Source organism: Xiphias gladius, chromosome 2 (assembly GCF_016859285.1).
Source record: "Xiphias gladius isolate SHS-SW01 ecotype Sanya breed wild chromosome 2, ASM1685928v1, whole genome shotgun sequence".
NCBI lineage: Eukaryota > Metazoa > Chordata > Actinopteri > Istiophoriformes > Xiphiidae > Xiphias > Xiphias gladius.
In genome coordinates, this window is record NC_053401.1 from 20991630 (window position 1) to 21009596 (window position 17967).

Here is a 17967-nt window from a genome sequence, read left to right on the forward strand (position 1 = left end):
AACACACAGCTCAGCCATTCATTGTCAGCCACCCCTGACCATTATGTATCCATTTTGGCCCTCCTCACCTCGCTGGTCAATCAGGTCTTGACATCCTGTGTGTCCAGCCAGAAGCATTCTGGCCTCCATGGTTAATGGAGCGCAGTAACTGAGCCCTGGGGGTCGCAGCAGCCACCACTGCTCCTCAGGGCTTTTACAACCCTCAGCCTCAACAGACCAGACAACTGTTCTCACCTGCTAACTGACCCTCCCTGACTGACAGTCCGCATGCAGGTGCTAAAGTGCATCGCTGCCTAATTAACCCCTTCCTGTTTTCTGCAGGACCTACAGCAGTGTATGTTGCATCTTTACAATAGAGGTACTGGGGGAAATGAGCATAACTGGCCTGAAGCACAAGCGAGGAATGCGGTCGCTGTAAATTTCTTGACATGTTAGACTCATCTTGGCACCCACAAGAGGATGTGTACACCACAAAGCAAGAAAGCATATACACCATGCGTTAGTTGTTCCCACATGCAAGGGAACTTTCTTTCTCAATTAAGGATCTTAAACGAAAGTGTTTGACTTATTTTGTATTTAGCTTGAGAGAGAGCTTAACAATCTAAACTGCTACTATAGACTACAGTGAGGATGGGGAGACAGCCGGGAGCGTACTGTGTGTACATGCAGACTCATGCCCATTGTGTACGTGTCCGTGGCAGACATGACTCCCCAACACTGTGCACATGATGCTTCGTCATGTTCCTGCTAACATCTTTACTGCTTTTCTCTTTCCACAGAAGCGAAAGCGAAGAGAGAAGGATGACAGTGACGCAGTCAGCCTCTGCAGCTTCGACTTTAAGGTAAAACTCATCATCACACGTCAGGCTGCATTAACGCTGACCTGAAGTCAGGTCATTTAAACACCAGGGCTTCCTACTCTTCCTCATTTCATGGTTTATAGTCATTACAACTGTATATTATAGACAAACATGTTGTAAGATTTGGTTTCTTTTTGTTATGGTGTTGTAGAGCAGTTGTGCTACAAGTGTTGAAGGATAGGTGAAAATCACACTGCAGAAAGCGAAGCCAGCGTTCTAAGTAAGAAAGTTAACTTTTTTTTGTTTGGCTGGGAGCCCCCAGTACTGCTTCAACGACCCCCTGTGGTCTGTACCTCACTTCGAAAACCAGTAAATGGATCCACACACCTCCTCCTTCATATCAACGACCACACACTCCACAAAATGAAACCAAAAATCAAGAAAGATCAGTTGGGGTTAAAAATACCCAAGGACCTAAAAGCATTGCAACAGAAATTAGAACTAAAGCAGGCCTCCAAAATACTGCTGTTATATGGCAGAACGTGTTAATAGACATATCGATAGCAGGCCAGTGAAACGGTTGCTTTGCTGAAAAGGAAGAACAGAACTTGGACCAGATTTGAATTGTTGTTGTCCTTTTTTAATCAAAGACATTTAATTTTTTCAATGTGCATAATTAAAAAAAAAAAAAAAATAGTGCTACAACTACTTTTACTAGGCCAAGTCATTAATAACATGAACAAATAAAATCCTATTTAACTGTTTAATCTACAGTAATAATATAAGAGTTGTCAGCCTATACATTTGTTTTTTCTTTCGTCACCTAATGATTTACTCTCTGAATTGTGAAAAATAATGACCAGTGCCAATTACTGAGCTTTATGAGAGGAAATTACAGGTAGAATTTATGACCTATGATCAAATTACTGTTTTATGCTACTTCGTAAAGGAGGTGTTTGTAAAAGGCTGTGATTGGGCGACAGTGGCTGTTTGACCAAATTTCAGCAGAGATTAAAAAACTGAAACTGTGATACAGTATGTTTAAATGATCAGGCTGTTAGTGCTTTTTGGAATTATTTATCACACATTGTACGGTGAGCTAAATCATCATGCACATACGATAATTAAGGGGAGACCAAACAGGTTTAACCTGCTGAGACTTAGTGTACTGACCAGACTGTCTGTCCCACAACACACCAACTGGTGCCTGTAATAGACCAAGTTCTTATTTTCTGACTGACAGAGGAGGAAGAAGAAGCCATACAGCCATTTTCTTATCGCTTAGGTGTTTGGCCGATAGAGAAAATTTTGGAAGACATCCTGAAAGCACTAGTGTGACCGGAAGTTGTTTGCACATTTGAACAGCATATTCAGAGTAATCTTCTTTAGTGTAAACATGGCCCATCAGTTAAGTCGCGTCCCATTTCTGGTGCTCCAAATGTTGCTCCTGCAGGGCTCCACACATGAATAGCGAAACTTAAATTCCAGCGTAGGTCAATCTAGTTTAGGTTGTTGTTAAGAAACATTTGAAACTAACAGAAACACCACGTTGCTTGATTGAACACTGTGATCTATATCTAATCTCTGAGTCTGCGCTTTTCCTGTTTATTCAGAGCATATCATCAAAATGACCAAGCTTATCACCGGAAGACATCGAGATAAAGCCTGTGTTTGTTTGGCGAAGAGACTGTTGAGGTTTGCTATTAGTTCCACCAAAGCAGGTTCCTTGATGTAGAGATGACTGACAGAACAGGTCGGGTTGGAAAATACACCTCATTTGGTGTGTGGGTGTTAAATGAGCACACCTACACATCTGTGCACAAAGATCTGTCAGTGCAGTTCCAATGTGGGATCAACTTTTCAGAACTGAACACTCTTTAGCTTCAGGCACATTTAACTCTTCTACCAGCCATGTGAGATTTCCAAACGTGGATATCTGAATTGCTCGTGTAGACAAAAGTGGCCCAAAGTTTACTGGCTTAATGTCAGATCTGAATTTTTGGTCGCTGTCTCTTACTTGAATTTTTTGGGTATAAAAATCCTCCTGTGCTCATGGTAGCTTCAGTGGACATAACAGTTTACAGTCAACCCGTCGCCTCTCTCCATCCATTCTGTCTCCACGCAGGCTGTTTTTGTCCTGCACCCACAGGGGAGGGATTAGAAGAGACCTACACCCTGGACCTCCTTTAGCTGGTTGGATCGGTCGCATGCGATTTAGCCAAACAAAATTGAATCAGTGTTTGTGTGTATTTTCTGATTGAGCCACTTCCAGCAAAGTCTAATCCCTAAGCGCTCTGTTGCACATACTGAGACAGTTGTTGTAGAAATCCCTTGTTAAACATATGGCTGCTGGTACGCTGCTGCCCATTGGCTCTGACTCCACATGGATTTATGAAGTACAACCAGAATTACAAGGAGTGGTCTGAGAAAGCGGCTCTTTTGCAGTATCTCCATTTTGTTGTATACTGTTTTATTTTTAAAGTATTGTCACGATTGGGGCTGCAACTAACAGTTATTTTCATTATCGATTAATCCGCCCATTTGCCTATTAACACACTCAGATCTGTTAAATAAGGATGGGCCTCTATCACAGTATGTTTAATTTAATATCACCATATTAATATAGTGTGATATCATAAAGAAAGAAAATAAATCAGTTGAGAAACTGTTTATAGATAAAACAACCAGATGGGAAAGTTTGTTTTTGGCTAATACCTTACAAGATCAGTGTACTGGGTTGCACTGAAGCAAAAATCATATAATATCCAGTGTTGCCATAAAGCAGTCCTGCACAGTGATGTGCAACATAACCCACAATGGCCTCATCCATCCAGAGATATTAAAATAATATCTACCATGGAATAAAGCACATGGAAACATATCTCTGACAGCAGCCAAATTTATGAAGCCTCATAGTACGTACAGTATCATCACATCAGCCAACTCCTCTGTGGAACTCTTGAACCTCACACCACCCTCAGGTCATCTATCTGCATACTGTCTGTCCAGCTTCCTGTGTGGGTTTGGTCGAGCGGGCTAGGTAGCCCTGCCCACCACAGACCTGGTCCTGCCTTCGGATCAGGCCCAAGGGCCTTTTTATTTCAAACAAGAGTGTCATCACAATAAGCATTTCAGTGTTAATGACGCACATGTTGTTTTGAGTTTCATCACCTGAGCTGTAACTTGAGCCCGAATTCCTTGAAAAGCTCCCTCGGAGCTTTTCACATTTTCATTTTGCTGAAAACACTTCACGTTAATGCTACAAGAATACACAAACATAGTTTTGGGTGAAAAAATAGACAAGCATATGATCTGCTGGCAACCGTTTGCCAAGCTCTGTCTTTGTACTACGGTGCTGCTCTGTTACTCCTGTGCCACGACTACAGAACATCTGTGTGTGAATTGTCCATATGTTCCCGAGCCACCGCCAGCGGGACAAATAACCTCATATCAACCTGGCAAATGTTTTTGTATTTGTGCGTCTGCCAGCTGAAGCTATGTCACTATGTCAGTTTGTTCTCTCTACAAAGCATTGGCGTTTTCACTGTGAGTCTTGGTTACCTTGCTGTGTTTGGTAGCAACCAGGGCTGCTCTGAGTGTGAACACTGGCAAAACAAAACAAAACAAAACAAAAAAAAAAACTAAAACTGTTGACTAACCCGAGGTTGTGAGACTGCTTTGAGGATTGTGGTTTTTACTGTGTCTACAGGCTGTTGTGTGATTAGATCACTGTCTACATCTTCTGCGTATCCTCATCTTTGAGGAGTGGAGGTATTTATAAGTCCCTTCTCTCAGAATGCAAACTTCCTAGATTAATAGTGGTAAAACTATTTCAATCACACCTAAGCCCTCTAGGAGTGTTTTCAATTTAATAGGCTAATAGAGTTGATAATCTTGATAATCCTAATATCAATACCTGCTCCTTTTAATATTCAAGTCAGAGAAAAATAACAAATGCTGACGCTTCTATACTGAGTGGTGTGATGAGTATGAAAATGATGTGAATCATATGCTATGGCCTTCACAGAGGAGCAACTTATCAAGCTTCTTTCAGGTGTGCACGTTGATCCATAAATGTGATGGCAGTGTAATATATCTCTTGTCTGAATAAGCAGCCAGGTCAGGTTCACAGCATGTAAAAGTCACAACGGCAGTCTTACTAGGTTGGACCCAGGAACACTTCTGGAAAACCTTCGACACGCCACGCGTTCGACTAAGCTCTGTCAGATTCACGTAAATGCTAAAGCAGCACAAGGTTAAATATGCACAGAGAGAAACTAAAAGCAGTCGCTGCATCTTATTAACAACACTGTAATAATTTTAACAGTCATTTATCATCTCCTGCTATAAAAAGGACTTTTTTCTATCGGTTCTCCTTCTCACAGATAAAAAAATGCTCAGTCATAATAGTAATCAGAACAGCCTTAGACTTCCTTATATTTCGACTGCTAACTGCATTGATGAATCAACAAATAGCACGCAAACAGGAATTAAACAGAAACTGAGATCGTGCATTAATGGGTTCAATGTGAGAGGAGGAGGTAAGCGTCATACTCACAGCGGTCGTTAATTAAGGCAAAATGAGTTTTAGAATCTATCAGTGATGAAGCCTGTGAGAGAACAGAAAGCAGTCTTCTTGTTTCAAAAAAGACCAAGGAGTTAAAAAGAATACCTTGCAAAACACCATGCCAGCATTGGGGCTCTTCCAGCAGTTCTGTCATGTCTGAGTTGAGCTGTAACAGACACTTATGTAACAGAGACTTGTGTCTGAATGACAAAAAGCCGCCACTGTGACAGAGAGGTGAAAGCAGGAACGATTTAGACAGCGCTCTCCAACACCATCATCAAAACACCAGATGAGGGAACATCTTTTGGACGAATGGTGTCCGTCCCTCCGGTAGAGTTCCAGAGACTTCCAGAGAATCTATCATTAGGAGGAACACTGAAGCTGTCCTGAAAGGCTGATGTGGCACAACATCTTATTTTTATCCTCCGTGTCTGTGGAGATTCTCAGTCATCCAGGTCACGGTGTTTCTAAGTGCTATACGAAGGCAACTGGACTTGCATGGGGTTCTTGAAGATGTCTCGCCTCTCATCCGAAAGGCTTCTTCTATTCCTTTGGAAACATTGCTCCACAAGGATTCTCACTCAGAATTAGGAGAAAGGTCAGTTACAGGAGATCTGGTGGTTTGATCTGAGAGTTTAGCTGTTGCTACCTAGAGAGATGAAGTGATCACTTCATCACCCCTGTTTTCTGCTGCTGATGCTGAACCTCGATCAGCAGAGGGCAGCAGCACCTCCACCGGCCTCCTGTTGTTTTAAGTCGGTCAGCACTCAGCAGTGTTTCTTTGCCCAGAGCTGCCTTCTTAATGCCTTTCCCAGACCTGTAATTAGGCTCTGTGCGTCCTGTACTCAGTGCTGCTGATGTGGAGGTTAGGTTGAGCTCAGCCCCTCGGGCCTCAGTCTGTCCCTGGCACGGCATAGGTTAGACAGCGGTGAAACTCCTCCACTCACTGCATTACTCACCCTTCTTCACCACTCCGTGCTCAGACTGGCATCTGTGTGTGTGTTTTGGAGTTTAATATCATGGCTGAACTCCATCTGCAGCTCAGTGTGACTGGGGGCGAAGAGGATAGGCAGGCCTAGCCATGCTGTGTTTAGTTTTTATAGTGCTGGGCCAGATGTACAACTGATTCAGCCCAAGGTCTCCCCGTACAGAGTGAGTAACGGCAGGAAGGCACGGTGTCTTCTCGAGGCATGCAGACACTACACACAGACAGACTAATTTTTAATTAGATTCTCTCTGACTCCTCAGTCTGCATAGTTTTTTGCTCTGCTGTCCTTTCACTCACATGAATCCCAATCCCGATCCTTTTGGGCTCTGATCCTGAAGTCGCCTGATCTACTATCTTATTCCACTTTGAAGGCTTATGGATGATGTAATCCAGACTCAGTGTCCTGTTGGTCTGCAGCAGTTGAGCCCTCCTGACCGCTCAGTCAGCAAACCCAAAGGACAAGGTGTCAACATCCATACACCTCAATCAGCATCTGTGTTTTATCACTCACACACACAGCAACAGCATGAAGCCTGTGTCCTTATTCACACCTCCATGTTGACCCAGAAGGATGAAGTGGAGTCTTGAACGGGCTTGTCCATTTGCCCAAAACACATTCACACACACATATTGTGACACCCTGCCTTGCACTACCTACACATTAGCCGCTCCAACAGACCTGACACCTCCACTGTTTGTTGTGCATGTGTGCACCTGCTGTGTGGGTTTGTAGGCCTCAGCCTGTCTGGTTGATTCATCACGTGCATGAAAAAGAGCCACAGGTTTGATTTCTGCTTCAGTTTAGCCCTTTGTCTGTACTGAAATTGGCAAACCTGTTGCGCCCCCCCCCCCATTTAGACCAATCAACATATGGGTGGCAGTCACACCCTACCCCCCCAGCGGTACTCAATATACAGGTTTCAGTTTAAACATCTGGCTGAGTGTGTCACTGTGGCCCTGCTATTGATATTCTAATTGATCACCTCCCCCATTTCAGCTGATGAAACTGCTAACAGCTCTGTTAAAAGCAGAGAGCGTTACCCCACAGAGCAGAGACCGCTTTGATTAATTAATAAAAAAGTAAAAATGACTTTGAAGTTCACTAATTTAAAGGATATTAACCAGAATTAGTCAATTAGTTCCAAACCTTTTAGTCCCCGATACCAAAGGTGGTAGAAGTTGAGACGAACGATCCCTCTTTTGTGTCAGGGCTGCATTACGAATTGGGCCTGTTGATTTTACTTTTAGTGAGTAGCATTAGATTGTTTGAAAATCTGAAATACTGAAGCATGTGCAACAGTTAAAACTGGTGATTTGCCTATTGTGTCATCGTGACTATAATGGTCAGAAATGATCAGAGTACTGATTTAAAACAAAACAAAAAAAAAACCCTTAAAACCTCACATTATACCACGGCAGACCCACGTATGAGGCGGGAGTACTCAACCTGCCCTGGACCCGAGTTGGACCCCTTCAACAGACAGCTGTCACCCTGATTCTCACTGTCAGCAAAGTCTGCAGTCTGCAGTGTAGTTTGACACACTTACTCATTACATCGTATAATTCAGCAGCTGAGTTTCAGCTTCAGCCCTCTGTGTGTCCCTCTACATGCTTCCTCTCTCCCGATTGTCACCACACGCGTGCACTTTCTATCTCTCTCTCTTTCCCCTTCTCTCTCTCTCTCTCTATTCTTGTATCCTTCCGTGGGACAGTTAAATGACATTTAAAGGTCGGTATCATTTAGTTAATTTCCATTCCTGGCAGCATACAGCCCGTGTCCAGCCCTAGTTGAGAGGAGGGAGGGTGAAGGAGGGTCAGCTGACGCGGTTTGACCCATACAGATAGACCCAGACAAAGGTTTAACCTACGTCACCGTGTTGGTCAGAATTTCTATTAGATCAGTTAGAGCCAAAATGTGTTTGGCATTTTAGCTTGGTAAATGACTTAAGTCATTATAGAAATTGTTGCCACTTAATTTTCTGTCATCAATTATCTATTTCAGCTCTGATATTCTCGATCTACAATCATTTCCAGGTAAATTTACTGTTCAAAAAGTGCTGTTTTATATTTGCTGTTTTATATTTGCTCTTACATCCATACTTTTGTATTTGTTTTTTTTTTCTTTGGCGTGACCATACACTATATTTGCTCTTACATCCAACTCATAAGCATACATTTTATAACCAAAGTGAGGAATCATTGCCAGTAAAGTTTCTGTCATGTGTTTTTGCAAAAAAATATCTGCTAAAAAAAGGCTTGTACAGTATCTGCTTTTTTGAACATCAAATACCAACATTTATGCAGAACTCAGTGATTCATTCTTGTCAGCCTTTACTGCAAATCCTAACCCTGTTCCCAGAGAGAAACCCGTGCTATCTGGGACAAGGTTCAGTCTTTTTCCAACTTTCCTTCACCCTCATCAGGGCTGTTTGTGTCAACTCTGTTGAACAGTAAACTTTACCTGGGACCCTTTAAAATTCTCACTACTGTTTTCACTGAGTGCATGGATCATCAGCGTGCGGGCAGCGTCTCCTCACTTCCAAGTAGACCCAGCCTACAGCCATGGGGTCTGAGCAGAGGCTCCTCCCCGTCTCTCCTTCCGTATAAAGCCGTCTCCTCCTCAGTACAGCTCAGACCAAAGTGAGAATGTGTGTTTGAGGAGAGCTCTCAGGAAGCACTGCCCCCTGAGGAAAGAAAAAGACAACGAATAGGAAGAAAGGTGTATTTATATACTGAGGTTTTTCTTTTTTTTTAATTCTCACACAACCTTTGATTTTCATCAACTTTTTTTTCTCTGATGTGGATTACTTGGAGCTGACTCGCCAGGATTAAAAAAACGGATATTGTGGTTTTACTGAAAGCTATGGTGGCTTACGATGAACTGGGTAGCTTGGTGCCTATCAAACGGACTCTGCAAGTGATAGACTACCAGAACCAAGCCAACAAGGAGTCAGAGGTGAGAGGCAAAAACACAGGTGATGGTGGTCGTAGTGGGTGGAACTACTACTTTGTTTAGCTGCTACCTCTGTCTTTTAGTAAATGTCTGACAGGAACTCATTAAGATGAAGTCATATGTTTGTGTCATGTGTCAGATTGTGAGTGAATCATCACCTAACCCTGTTTTTATCTTAGCTGGGTGCACAGTGTGTGTGCTCTGAATTGCCCTTTGCCTGTAAGATGAGACTTTGCACTTTGTGCTGAGGCACGTAGAACAATGCTTGAGATGCTGCCTAACCTGGAAAAGTTAATCATTGGATTACACTGCACCTGGAGGAAATTGTAAACAGTGAACTGCCCCCAGCCCAGCAGGCAGGTCAGCTTTGGTGGGATATGGACAGTCAAAGTACCACAAACAGTGAAGCAATAGGGGGTGAATTCTCAATCAACAACTTTGCATCCTTTTAGCTCAGCCCCGTCTAGAAACACTTGGCTTCTGACTTGTGACTCTGAAGTTAAAGCAGGTCTTCGATGCAAATTCAGCACAGCTGCCCGGGAGCATTCCTTCAACTACAAGTACTATGAAAGGGACACAGGTGTTGAAACCCAGTTGTGCTCTACTGATGAAAGTCACCACTTCAGCTCCTGCCTTCCCCTTTTGAGGCTTGCATGGTTCCCTTTCCAAAGAATGTGAGAATGGGGTTTCATTTACAGTGAAACACTTGATAAAGGAGAAGTCTAAGGACAATTCATGAAGTGAATTCAATGAACTGCACAGTTGAGACACCTTTTTAGTTTCATTCAAGGTTTTTTCTTGTGTGACGCTTTCATTTATGGTCTGGCTGTTCTGTTCTCAGCTCCTATCAGCTCAAGCTGTGCTGTAATTGCAGGGACACATCTGGGGTTTTGGCTCACAGCACACACTAGGTGACATCAAAGAGGAAGCACACCCCCTGAAAAAAATTCTTGACGTTTGAGGTTGCTATCTTAGGTTAGGAATTGAAGGGGCACGCATGTACAATATGATAATAGTTACCCAAAGCAGCAGCACAATCCCTGGATCCATCTGATTTTCTGAAGTGAGCCAGTCTCACTGTAACTACGGAGAGTTCCCGGGTCAAACTGCCCAGAATAGCAGCTTTCCCCGTCTGCACTATTTCACTTTACAGCAGATACACAATGGGAGGGTTTAGTGGCCTTTTGTTATTCTGGGGCCAGTCCCAAAAGGACAGGAAGGGCATAATGGCCAACACGCTTTTCCAATATTGACTTTACCCCCCTGGTGCCCCATCCCCTCGCCCTCTCCCAACTTTTCTGTCTTTACTTATTTTCTTTGTCTAGAGATATTAAAAGGTCACGGATTAGAGGCAGGAACATCTAGTCTCCACAGACAAGTCCAATCAGTCTCTCCTTACATGCACATCACGGTCAACGCAGTTGGCATGTAACGTCTCTTTGCCGGCCCCTGCCACTAGAGGGCTTGCTAAGTTCTCAAGGCTGTCTGGCTGTTCCCCTCTGAGCCCATGTGGAGACCCTGGCCACAGCAGACCGTGACTCAACCACAGCCACAGCCACACCAGACTTAAGTGGATCTGTTCCGCAGCTGTGTCTGCAGGGCCCGGAGCCTCAATGACTGCTCTGTTCCCCAGATCCGCTGAGCCAAAGCAAAATCCTGTTTGGTCTGAGTCAGGAGAAAACACAAGCAACTGCTCAAGTGCCGCCCTCGATTTCAAAGAGCAAGGCTACGTTAGTGTATAGTTCGTAAAAAAGGAAAATGTTTTGCGGGGAGTGCAAACTTTGTAAATGCTAATTATGGCTGTGGCTGTCTCATGCTATCATTTTTTTTAAAGAGGCTCTGTGGGCTGAAATCATTACCTCAGATCTTTAGCTCTTTGATTCCTGTGGCCTGTTGTTGTTGGCACCAGGCCAAGCAGCTCTCTCCTTTCTCCCGGCCTCAGGGCTGGGTGAGGGGAGGAGTGGGAGGGGGGGTCACCTGGCCCAGGTGTAGTGCTGCTCTCACGCAAGGCTTTTTGAAGAGCTTGTCTCGACTCGCCGCCATAAACACCACCGTGCACCCCCTGTGACGCCGCACCGTGTAAACACAGATTCACTGTCTGTTTACGACTGCTCCTTCTTTCCCCCGACTCAACCTTGCTGGTCTGTTTTACTGAACAGTCCTGACACAGTTCCACACTCTCCCATACTGCTTTGTCTCCCTCCGGAAAGGCAGTTAAAGAGCTGAAGCAATCAGTAAGCACTCATCTCACACTGTTCGAATGATGGAACAGATCCATTTTCGAGTGGAGTAGTAGCTGTTGTTAGGCCAGATAGTAGCAGTGCGTGTGTGGGGAGGGGTGTTGAACAGCTGAGAGCAGGGTCTCGTGCATTCCTGGCATTCCACCAGACCCCCTTCCCCTCCAGATCAGCAGTCAGAAAGGGTCTTTGTGCTCAGTGGGCTGGCCTGGCTCAAGGCTCTTCACATGATGGAGCTAACAGCTGCCGGAGTTGCTCCCTCCACTTCCGTATCTTTGTCTGTCCGCTGGTCCGCCAGTCCGTCTGCTTGCTGCTAGACCTCGGCTCCAGCTACTTCTATTTCCTCGCCCCAAAGGAGGGACTGGAGTCAATAATGATTATTAATGACTTGATGTGTTCTATCACAAGGAAGTCACAAAGGAGCGCCTGGACTTACTGCTGAGGTCTCTGTGAAAGTCTCACGGGTGGCATTACTGATCGATTTGTTCTTTGTTGCTGCACACATAACGAAAACTTAAGACTTTTCTTTGACATGAAATAAGTTAAAATTGCCTGACTAATCTCTCCTTCCATTTTCTCTTGCCTCTCTAGGAACCCAGCAACAAGCGTGTCCGTCCTCTCGGCAGGGTGACGTCGCTAGCCAACCTCATCTCTCCGGTGAAGAATGGGGCCGTCCGGCGCTTCGGCCAAACCATCCAGGTAAGCTCCCGTGACATCCCACCAAACGGACACCTCTTTGCTGTTGTGCATGTTGGACTAGACAACTTGATCTCCAGCTGCAACATGTCTGACGTCTGGGGCTTCCTCCTTCCCGTCTACAGGCCTCGTTCAGGGGCGATGGCAAGTCGCCGGGCATGCCCCAGAAGCCTTGCAGCAAGGCAGCGGCCCCCACACCGCCTAAAAGGAGGAACAGCACGCTGTGGTCAGAGACACTAGACGTCCACCAGAAGGGGACTCTATCCACAAAAGAGATCAAGCGGCAGGAGGTGAGCATCAACACTGAGGCATTTAAATACGGTAGAAATGGCAAGTAAAGGGTGGAACGTGGTTAGGACAACAGGGGGGAAAAGTGTGGTTGTAGGCAAGAGTATGCAAAGTCAGAAATCCACACAGCACTGAATTCTACCTGTCACACTAGTCTCACATATCCCTGCCGTATTTGTGTCAAATAGTCTAAATGGGGCCGAAAGCCACCCGGGTCTCATTTCCCAGTCCGTGTAAACTCATATATGCCTGACAAGTCAACAAACTAGCATTCTCCTGTCGTATATTCCCCCTCCCCTTTGTACACTTTTAAACACAGAGACTAAGAAGGAGAGGGAGAGAGCTTGGAGATGGAGATTTGAAAGTCTACCAGAGTCATTTGGCGCTATTACAGTTTTAGATTTAGTCTAATCACTGTCTGTTGCAATCATGTGATGACATCCTGATTCATGTGTTTTGCTAAGAAAGCATCTTTCTGTGCCTCCCCCTCCCCCTCCCCCTTCCTCAGGCCATATTTGAGCTGTCTCGTGGAGAACAGGACCTGATTGAGGACCTGCAGCTCGCACGCAAGGTTTGTACTTTTAAACCTCTGAGGCAGAGGGAGTACATATAAAGCAAACAGATTGACTCAAAGTCTGACAGGCCTTGCATACAGCCAAGCCAGGAGCTATAAAAAGACAGGAATTATTCCTCTGTCTTTCTCGTGTACCCTTAAAGCTCTTCACTGAACTATTCTTAGCACCCACCCCCTCTTGGCCTGCTGGGATGTTGTTATTTGACCACTTTGGCTCTGCTCCCACCCACAGGCGTACCATGACCCAATGCTGAAGCTCTCAATTATGTCTGAGGAGGAGCTCACTCACATCTTCGGCAACCTGGATGCCTACATCCCTCTGCATGAGGACCTGCTGGCCCAGCTCGCCAAAGCCACGGGGCCAGATGGGACTGTGGGCCAGATCGGACAGATTGTCGTTAGCTGGGTACGTATCCTTTCACCAGGTCACCAGTAACTCTTATGATTCTGTTTATGTTCTGGGTTTCAAGCAAGCTAGGCAGTTAGTTAAAGTGTCCCTCCTTTTTCCGCAGCTGCCCAGGCTAAATGCCTACAAGGACTACTGCAGCAACCAGCTGGCAGCAAAGGCGCTGCTGGACCAGAAGAAGCAGGACAGGCGGGTGCAGGACTTCCTGCAGCGTTGCCTCGAGTCTCCCTTCAGCAGGAAGCTGGACCTGTGGAGCTTCCTGGACATTCCGCGCTCCCGCCTGGTCAAGTACCCACTGCTCCTCAAAGAGATACTGAGACACACTCCACCAGAGCATCCAGATGCAGCTAGCCTGGAGGAAGCGGTGAGTCAAGTACACAAACACAAATTTGTTCAACACAGGAGCCAGCATTATCTCTAGGTTGTTTATCTTAAATGCGGCTGAAAGTCATTTGATTCCTTGTGTGTTCAGATCACCATCATCCAGGGTGTTCTCTCTGACGTCAATATGAAGAAGGGAGAGTCTGAGTGCCAGTACTACATCGACAAGCTGGAGTATCTGGACGACAGGCAGAGGGACCCTCGCATCGAGCAGTGCAAGAGCCTGCTGTGTCACGGGGAGCTACGTAACAAGAGCGGCACGGTGAGCGAAACACACACTCGCTTTCCTCTCAACAACACGGTGCACATATGCGGTGGTCAGGCTGTACCTGCCTGCTTTGCTGATCCTCCAACCAACCTATGATTTAACCACACAAGTATGAACTTTGACAACAGTAAACATCCAGACAACTCTGTCTGTTGTTATGTGTAACATCAATGTTCTGGTTTTAATACTTCTCTGTTTTTGATTCCTACCAGAAGCTGCATGTGTTCCTGTTTACTGAGCTGCTGGTTCTGACCCGCCACGTCACCAGGAATGAGCGCCAGTGTTTCCAGGTTTACCGGCAGCCAATCCCAGTGCAGGATCTGGTGCTGGAGGACCTGCAGGACGGAGATGTCAGAATGGGCGGCTCCTTCAGAGGCGCTTTCAGCAACGCAGACAAAGGTAAGGCTTGTCCCCAACATCGAAAAGTTACTGGCAGTTAATGTAGCTTTATAGTTTGTCTCCTATCCGATGCATCAAAATCGCCAATTTAATTTTTTCCTTTTCTTCAACAGCCAAGAACATTTTCCGAGTGCGGTCTCAAGACCCGAGCCAGGCGCAGTCCCACACGCTGCAAGTCAACGACGTCTTCCACAAGCAGCAGTGGCTCAACTGCCTGCGTAGCGCCATTTCCGTCCACCAGCCCCTCAGCGAGCCCTCTACCCCCAGCCCGCCCACGAGCGCCGCCCGCTCCAAGCGCCGCCCCTCCTCCGTCTCAGCAATCATCCACATGGAGGAAGCGGACGAGAACTGCCTGCAGCCGACCTCTCAGTCTGCCCCCAGCTCGCCGTGCAACAATACAGCCCCGAGCCCCACCACGACGTCCCCTTCATCTTGCTCCTCATCTTCATCGACGACATCATCGTCTTCGTTGTCCCCGCCCCCCTCGTCCGCATCACACAAAACCAAAAAGGACAAGAAGTCTCTGTGCTCTTTAGGGAAGAGAAAAGAGACTATGGTGTGAACTGAGCTGGCAGGAGACAGTGGACTCCGTGGCGGACATTTTGTTTTTTGTACATAAATCCTAAAACAAACAGCGCAGAGAAGCGTGGGACTTGTATTTATGTGTGTCTGCGTGTGTGCGTATTATCACAACAGTGTTCTGTGTTCCTGTCCTCTTTGGCAGCTATTTACCTTACCCTCCCTCCAAGTGCATCCCACAGAGACGCAGTATTGTGCAGAGACGTGCACGCCTTCCACCAGTTCTAAAAGGGAAGCATGACGAGGAGCAGACACACACTTCAGTCTCGAATCTGTGTGTCGTAAGTGAATTTCTTGAAGATCGAGGGGGTGCATCAAATCCTGTTTACTATTAATTTGATATTTAAACATTATTTTAGACCATTTTTGGGGAGCTAATGAAAGTTTTACATTTTTATATTCTAAAATCAATTGTAGTATTTTTCTAGCTATAGAGCAGCACTGTTTAGCTTTTAGGTGAAGTTATTTGAAATTTTGAGCATGTTTAGGAGGCAAGAAAAGAAGAGAATCCCCAAATAGACGAGATGTACTACACAAAACTACAGTGTTCTCTGTCAAACTCTTAGATTAAAGAGAAAATCTTATTTTTATACATTCCTTAAATGACAGATGTTTAGACCCAGACACTTTTATATTTTTTGCAGACACTGCAGTCAGAGGCATTAACTTAAATCCCTAACAGATGGGATTTCAGTTTCTCACTGTTAGAACAAAGACGTCACTATGAGGCATAGTGATAACAAATCATCAGATGTTTAAATCATGTCATAGAAGAGATGAGGAGTTTTGTTTGAACACAAAATTTTGAACTGAGCCATGTTGGTTTTTAAAAAAGCTGACTTTTCAGAATGAAAAGAATGAAACTTTTCAGTGTAGCATCTTGCATGGAGCTTTCGTTGTGGGCACTGCTTTCACCTGTTGAGGCAGCAGGATGTATTCGCCTGTCCCAAGGGACGGGACAGTTAAACATGTAAAGGACTTGTCAATAAAAACGGGAAGAACGTTGCGTGGAGGCTGAGGAGATGAGAGACGAGATGGATAAAGACGTGTTTTGGAAACGGAAATAGATTGTCAGTGCAAGATGTGTAAATCCAACAACTTTCTGTGTAAGTTGATGTGATATCTTGCGCATAAATGGATGATAGATGGTAAAAGTCAAGTGAGTGTAATCAGTGGATAAAGTATGTAGGGGAAGCGAGACGAACAAGAAGGTTTTTGAATGTGTGTATAAGATGTTTTTGTCATTGAGATGGAAAAAAGAAAAGGAGGCAATTTGCTTGCCACAAACTGTATTTAAGAAAAGAACAATAAAAATCTGTGTAAGATTTACATCTGAACTTTTGGTTTCATGTCTTCGTATTTCTTCACTCTGTCTTAACATGTTGAGAAATGTGTTTGAGGAGTGCCCCAAATGAAGGGGAAAGGAGGAGATGGCCACTGATTTATGACTGCTTAACTCTTAACTAAACAGTCAGTTTCATGCAGGTGCCAAGAGAAACATTTCTCTCGGTGTAAGGATTAGTCAGGATTGGCTTTTTCAAACTGCGACATCCCTGACTGGTCCCTGTTTGAGAGAACTTATTTGTTGACAGAGTTTTTATTGGAGGGAATATCTCCTGGTGTTTGGTGATCTTGCAAGATGATGGGTAAAGTGATCACCAGAGAGAAAATATAGAGAGACGGCTTCATTTCAGCCAACACTGTGAGCTGTGTCAACGCGACACAAAATATTTGCCACAGCGAAGCAGATTTTCTTCCCTTTTAATTTGTCTGCTTGGCAGAACCCAGATGCTGCTTGTGTTTTATTAAGTATGTTATGTTTTACGTCTGTCTCTCAGAAACTGAGAGCATTCTCCAAACATTTGCTCATGCTCTCCGCACAGTCGCCCATTTACTTTAATGGATGCTGAACATGTACCAGCGTTACAGTTAATGAAATGGATGTTGTTGAGTTCCCTTGCAGCAAAGTATACGCAGCCTGTGGTGAAAGTCGGGCAGCAGCGAGAGTGAACAGAGAGGCTGAGTAAATGTGTTAAAACTCCCTGATGACATGGCTACAACAAAGTCGCGTAGATCAAGAATCACAAGCAGTCACACGATCAGACGGGTTGTAAACAAACCAACAGTTAAGCCTGATTATTCAAACCACTTGATTTGGAGGTCAAACCGAACGTGAGCACACCTGAAACGTTGGTAGTAATATATCGAAGCTATCAAAGTAATAGCTAACATCTCAAAATGCGGCAAAGTCGTTGAAAATACTGTAGGTCAAACAGGGCAAAAAAAAACAGAGCAGACAAGCTAGCAGTTTAGCTAGTTCGGCTGCTATTTTATCTGGAGATAAAACTGAAAGTGAGCCACCCTAAATATATATCTGCATCGGAAAGCTGTGCACACAGCTACAATATGTACAGTGAGTCCAAGTGACCCAAAAGTTGGTCTGTAAACTGATGGTTGTGTACTATGAAGTGCTCAAGTAACGTTTTTAGCTACCGTTTGCCTTTGTTTCCTGTTCCAAATAAGTTTGACTAACTTTCTTCAAAACCTCTTTCTTTTAACTTCTCAGGTTTCTTTCCATTACTCTTCTTATTAGTGATTCTGCTACATTCCCCGGCCTCAGCCATTAATTTATGGTGAAAACAGTGTTATTGTTATTGAAACGGTGGCCAAAACTTCAGAAGTAAGCTCAGAGTTGGGTCCTCCTGATAGCCAAGTGGTAAAGACACACACCCCATAATTACACCCATTATCCCTTAGAAATAGATCCATACGGGACGATTCCGCACCTTACAATCTACATCCTCTGCCAATGTTCAGTGCCAATGCCATAA

The 17967-nt window shown here is 44.8% G+C and overlaps 1 protein-coding gene across 3 annotated transcripts in view; it reads left to right on the forward strand.

The window, feature by feature from the left end:
- net1 (neuroepithelial cell transforming 1) overlaps window positions 1-16450 on the forward strand; it is a 35256-nt gene extending 18806 nt beyond the window's left edge. For 2 of the 3 annotated variants that reach the window (XM_040146579.1, XM_040146571.1), the window contains 9 exons: window positions 780-842; window positions 12137-12244; window positions 12367-12531; window positions 13038-13100; window positions 13336-13509; window positions 13616-13873; window positions 13982-14152; window positions 14371-14557; window positions 14671-16450. In XM_040146579.1, coding sequence (XP_040002513.1) covers window positions 780-842; window positions 12137-12244; window positions 12367-12531; window positions 13038-13100; window positions 13336-13509; window positions 13616-13873; window positions 13982-14152; window positions 14371-14557; window positions 14671-15119 — 1638 coding nt within the window. In that variant the 3' untranslated portion in view covers window positions 15120-16450. Of the gene's footprint in view, window positions 1-779; window positions 843-8986; window positions 9312-12136; window positions 12245-12366; window positions 12532-13037; window positions 13101-13335; window positions 13510-13615; window positions 13874-13981; window positions 14153-14370; window positions 14558-14670 lie in introns of those variants that run through there. The other variant, XM_040146588.1, reaches the window with a different exon arrangement.
- Window positions 16451-17967: the final 1517 nt, after the last annotated feature.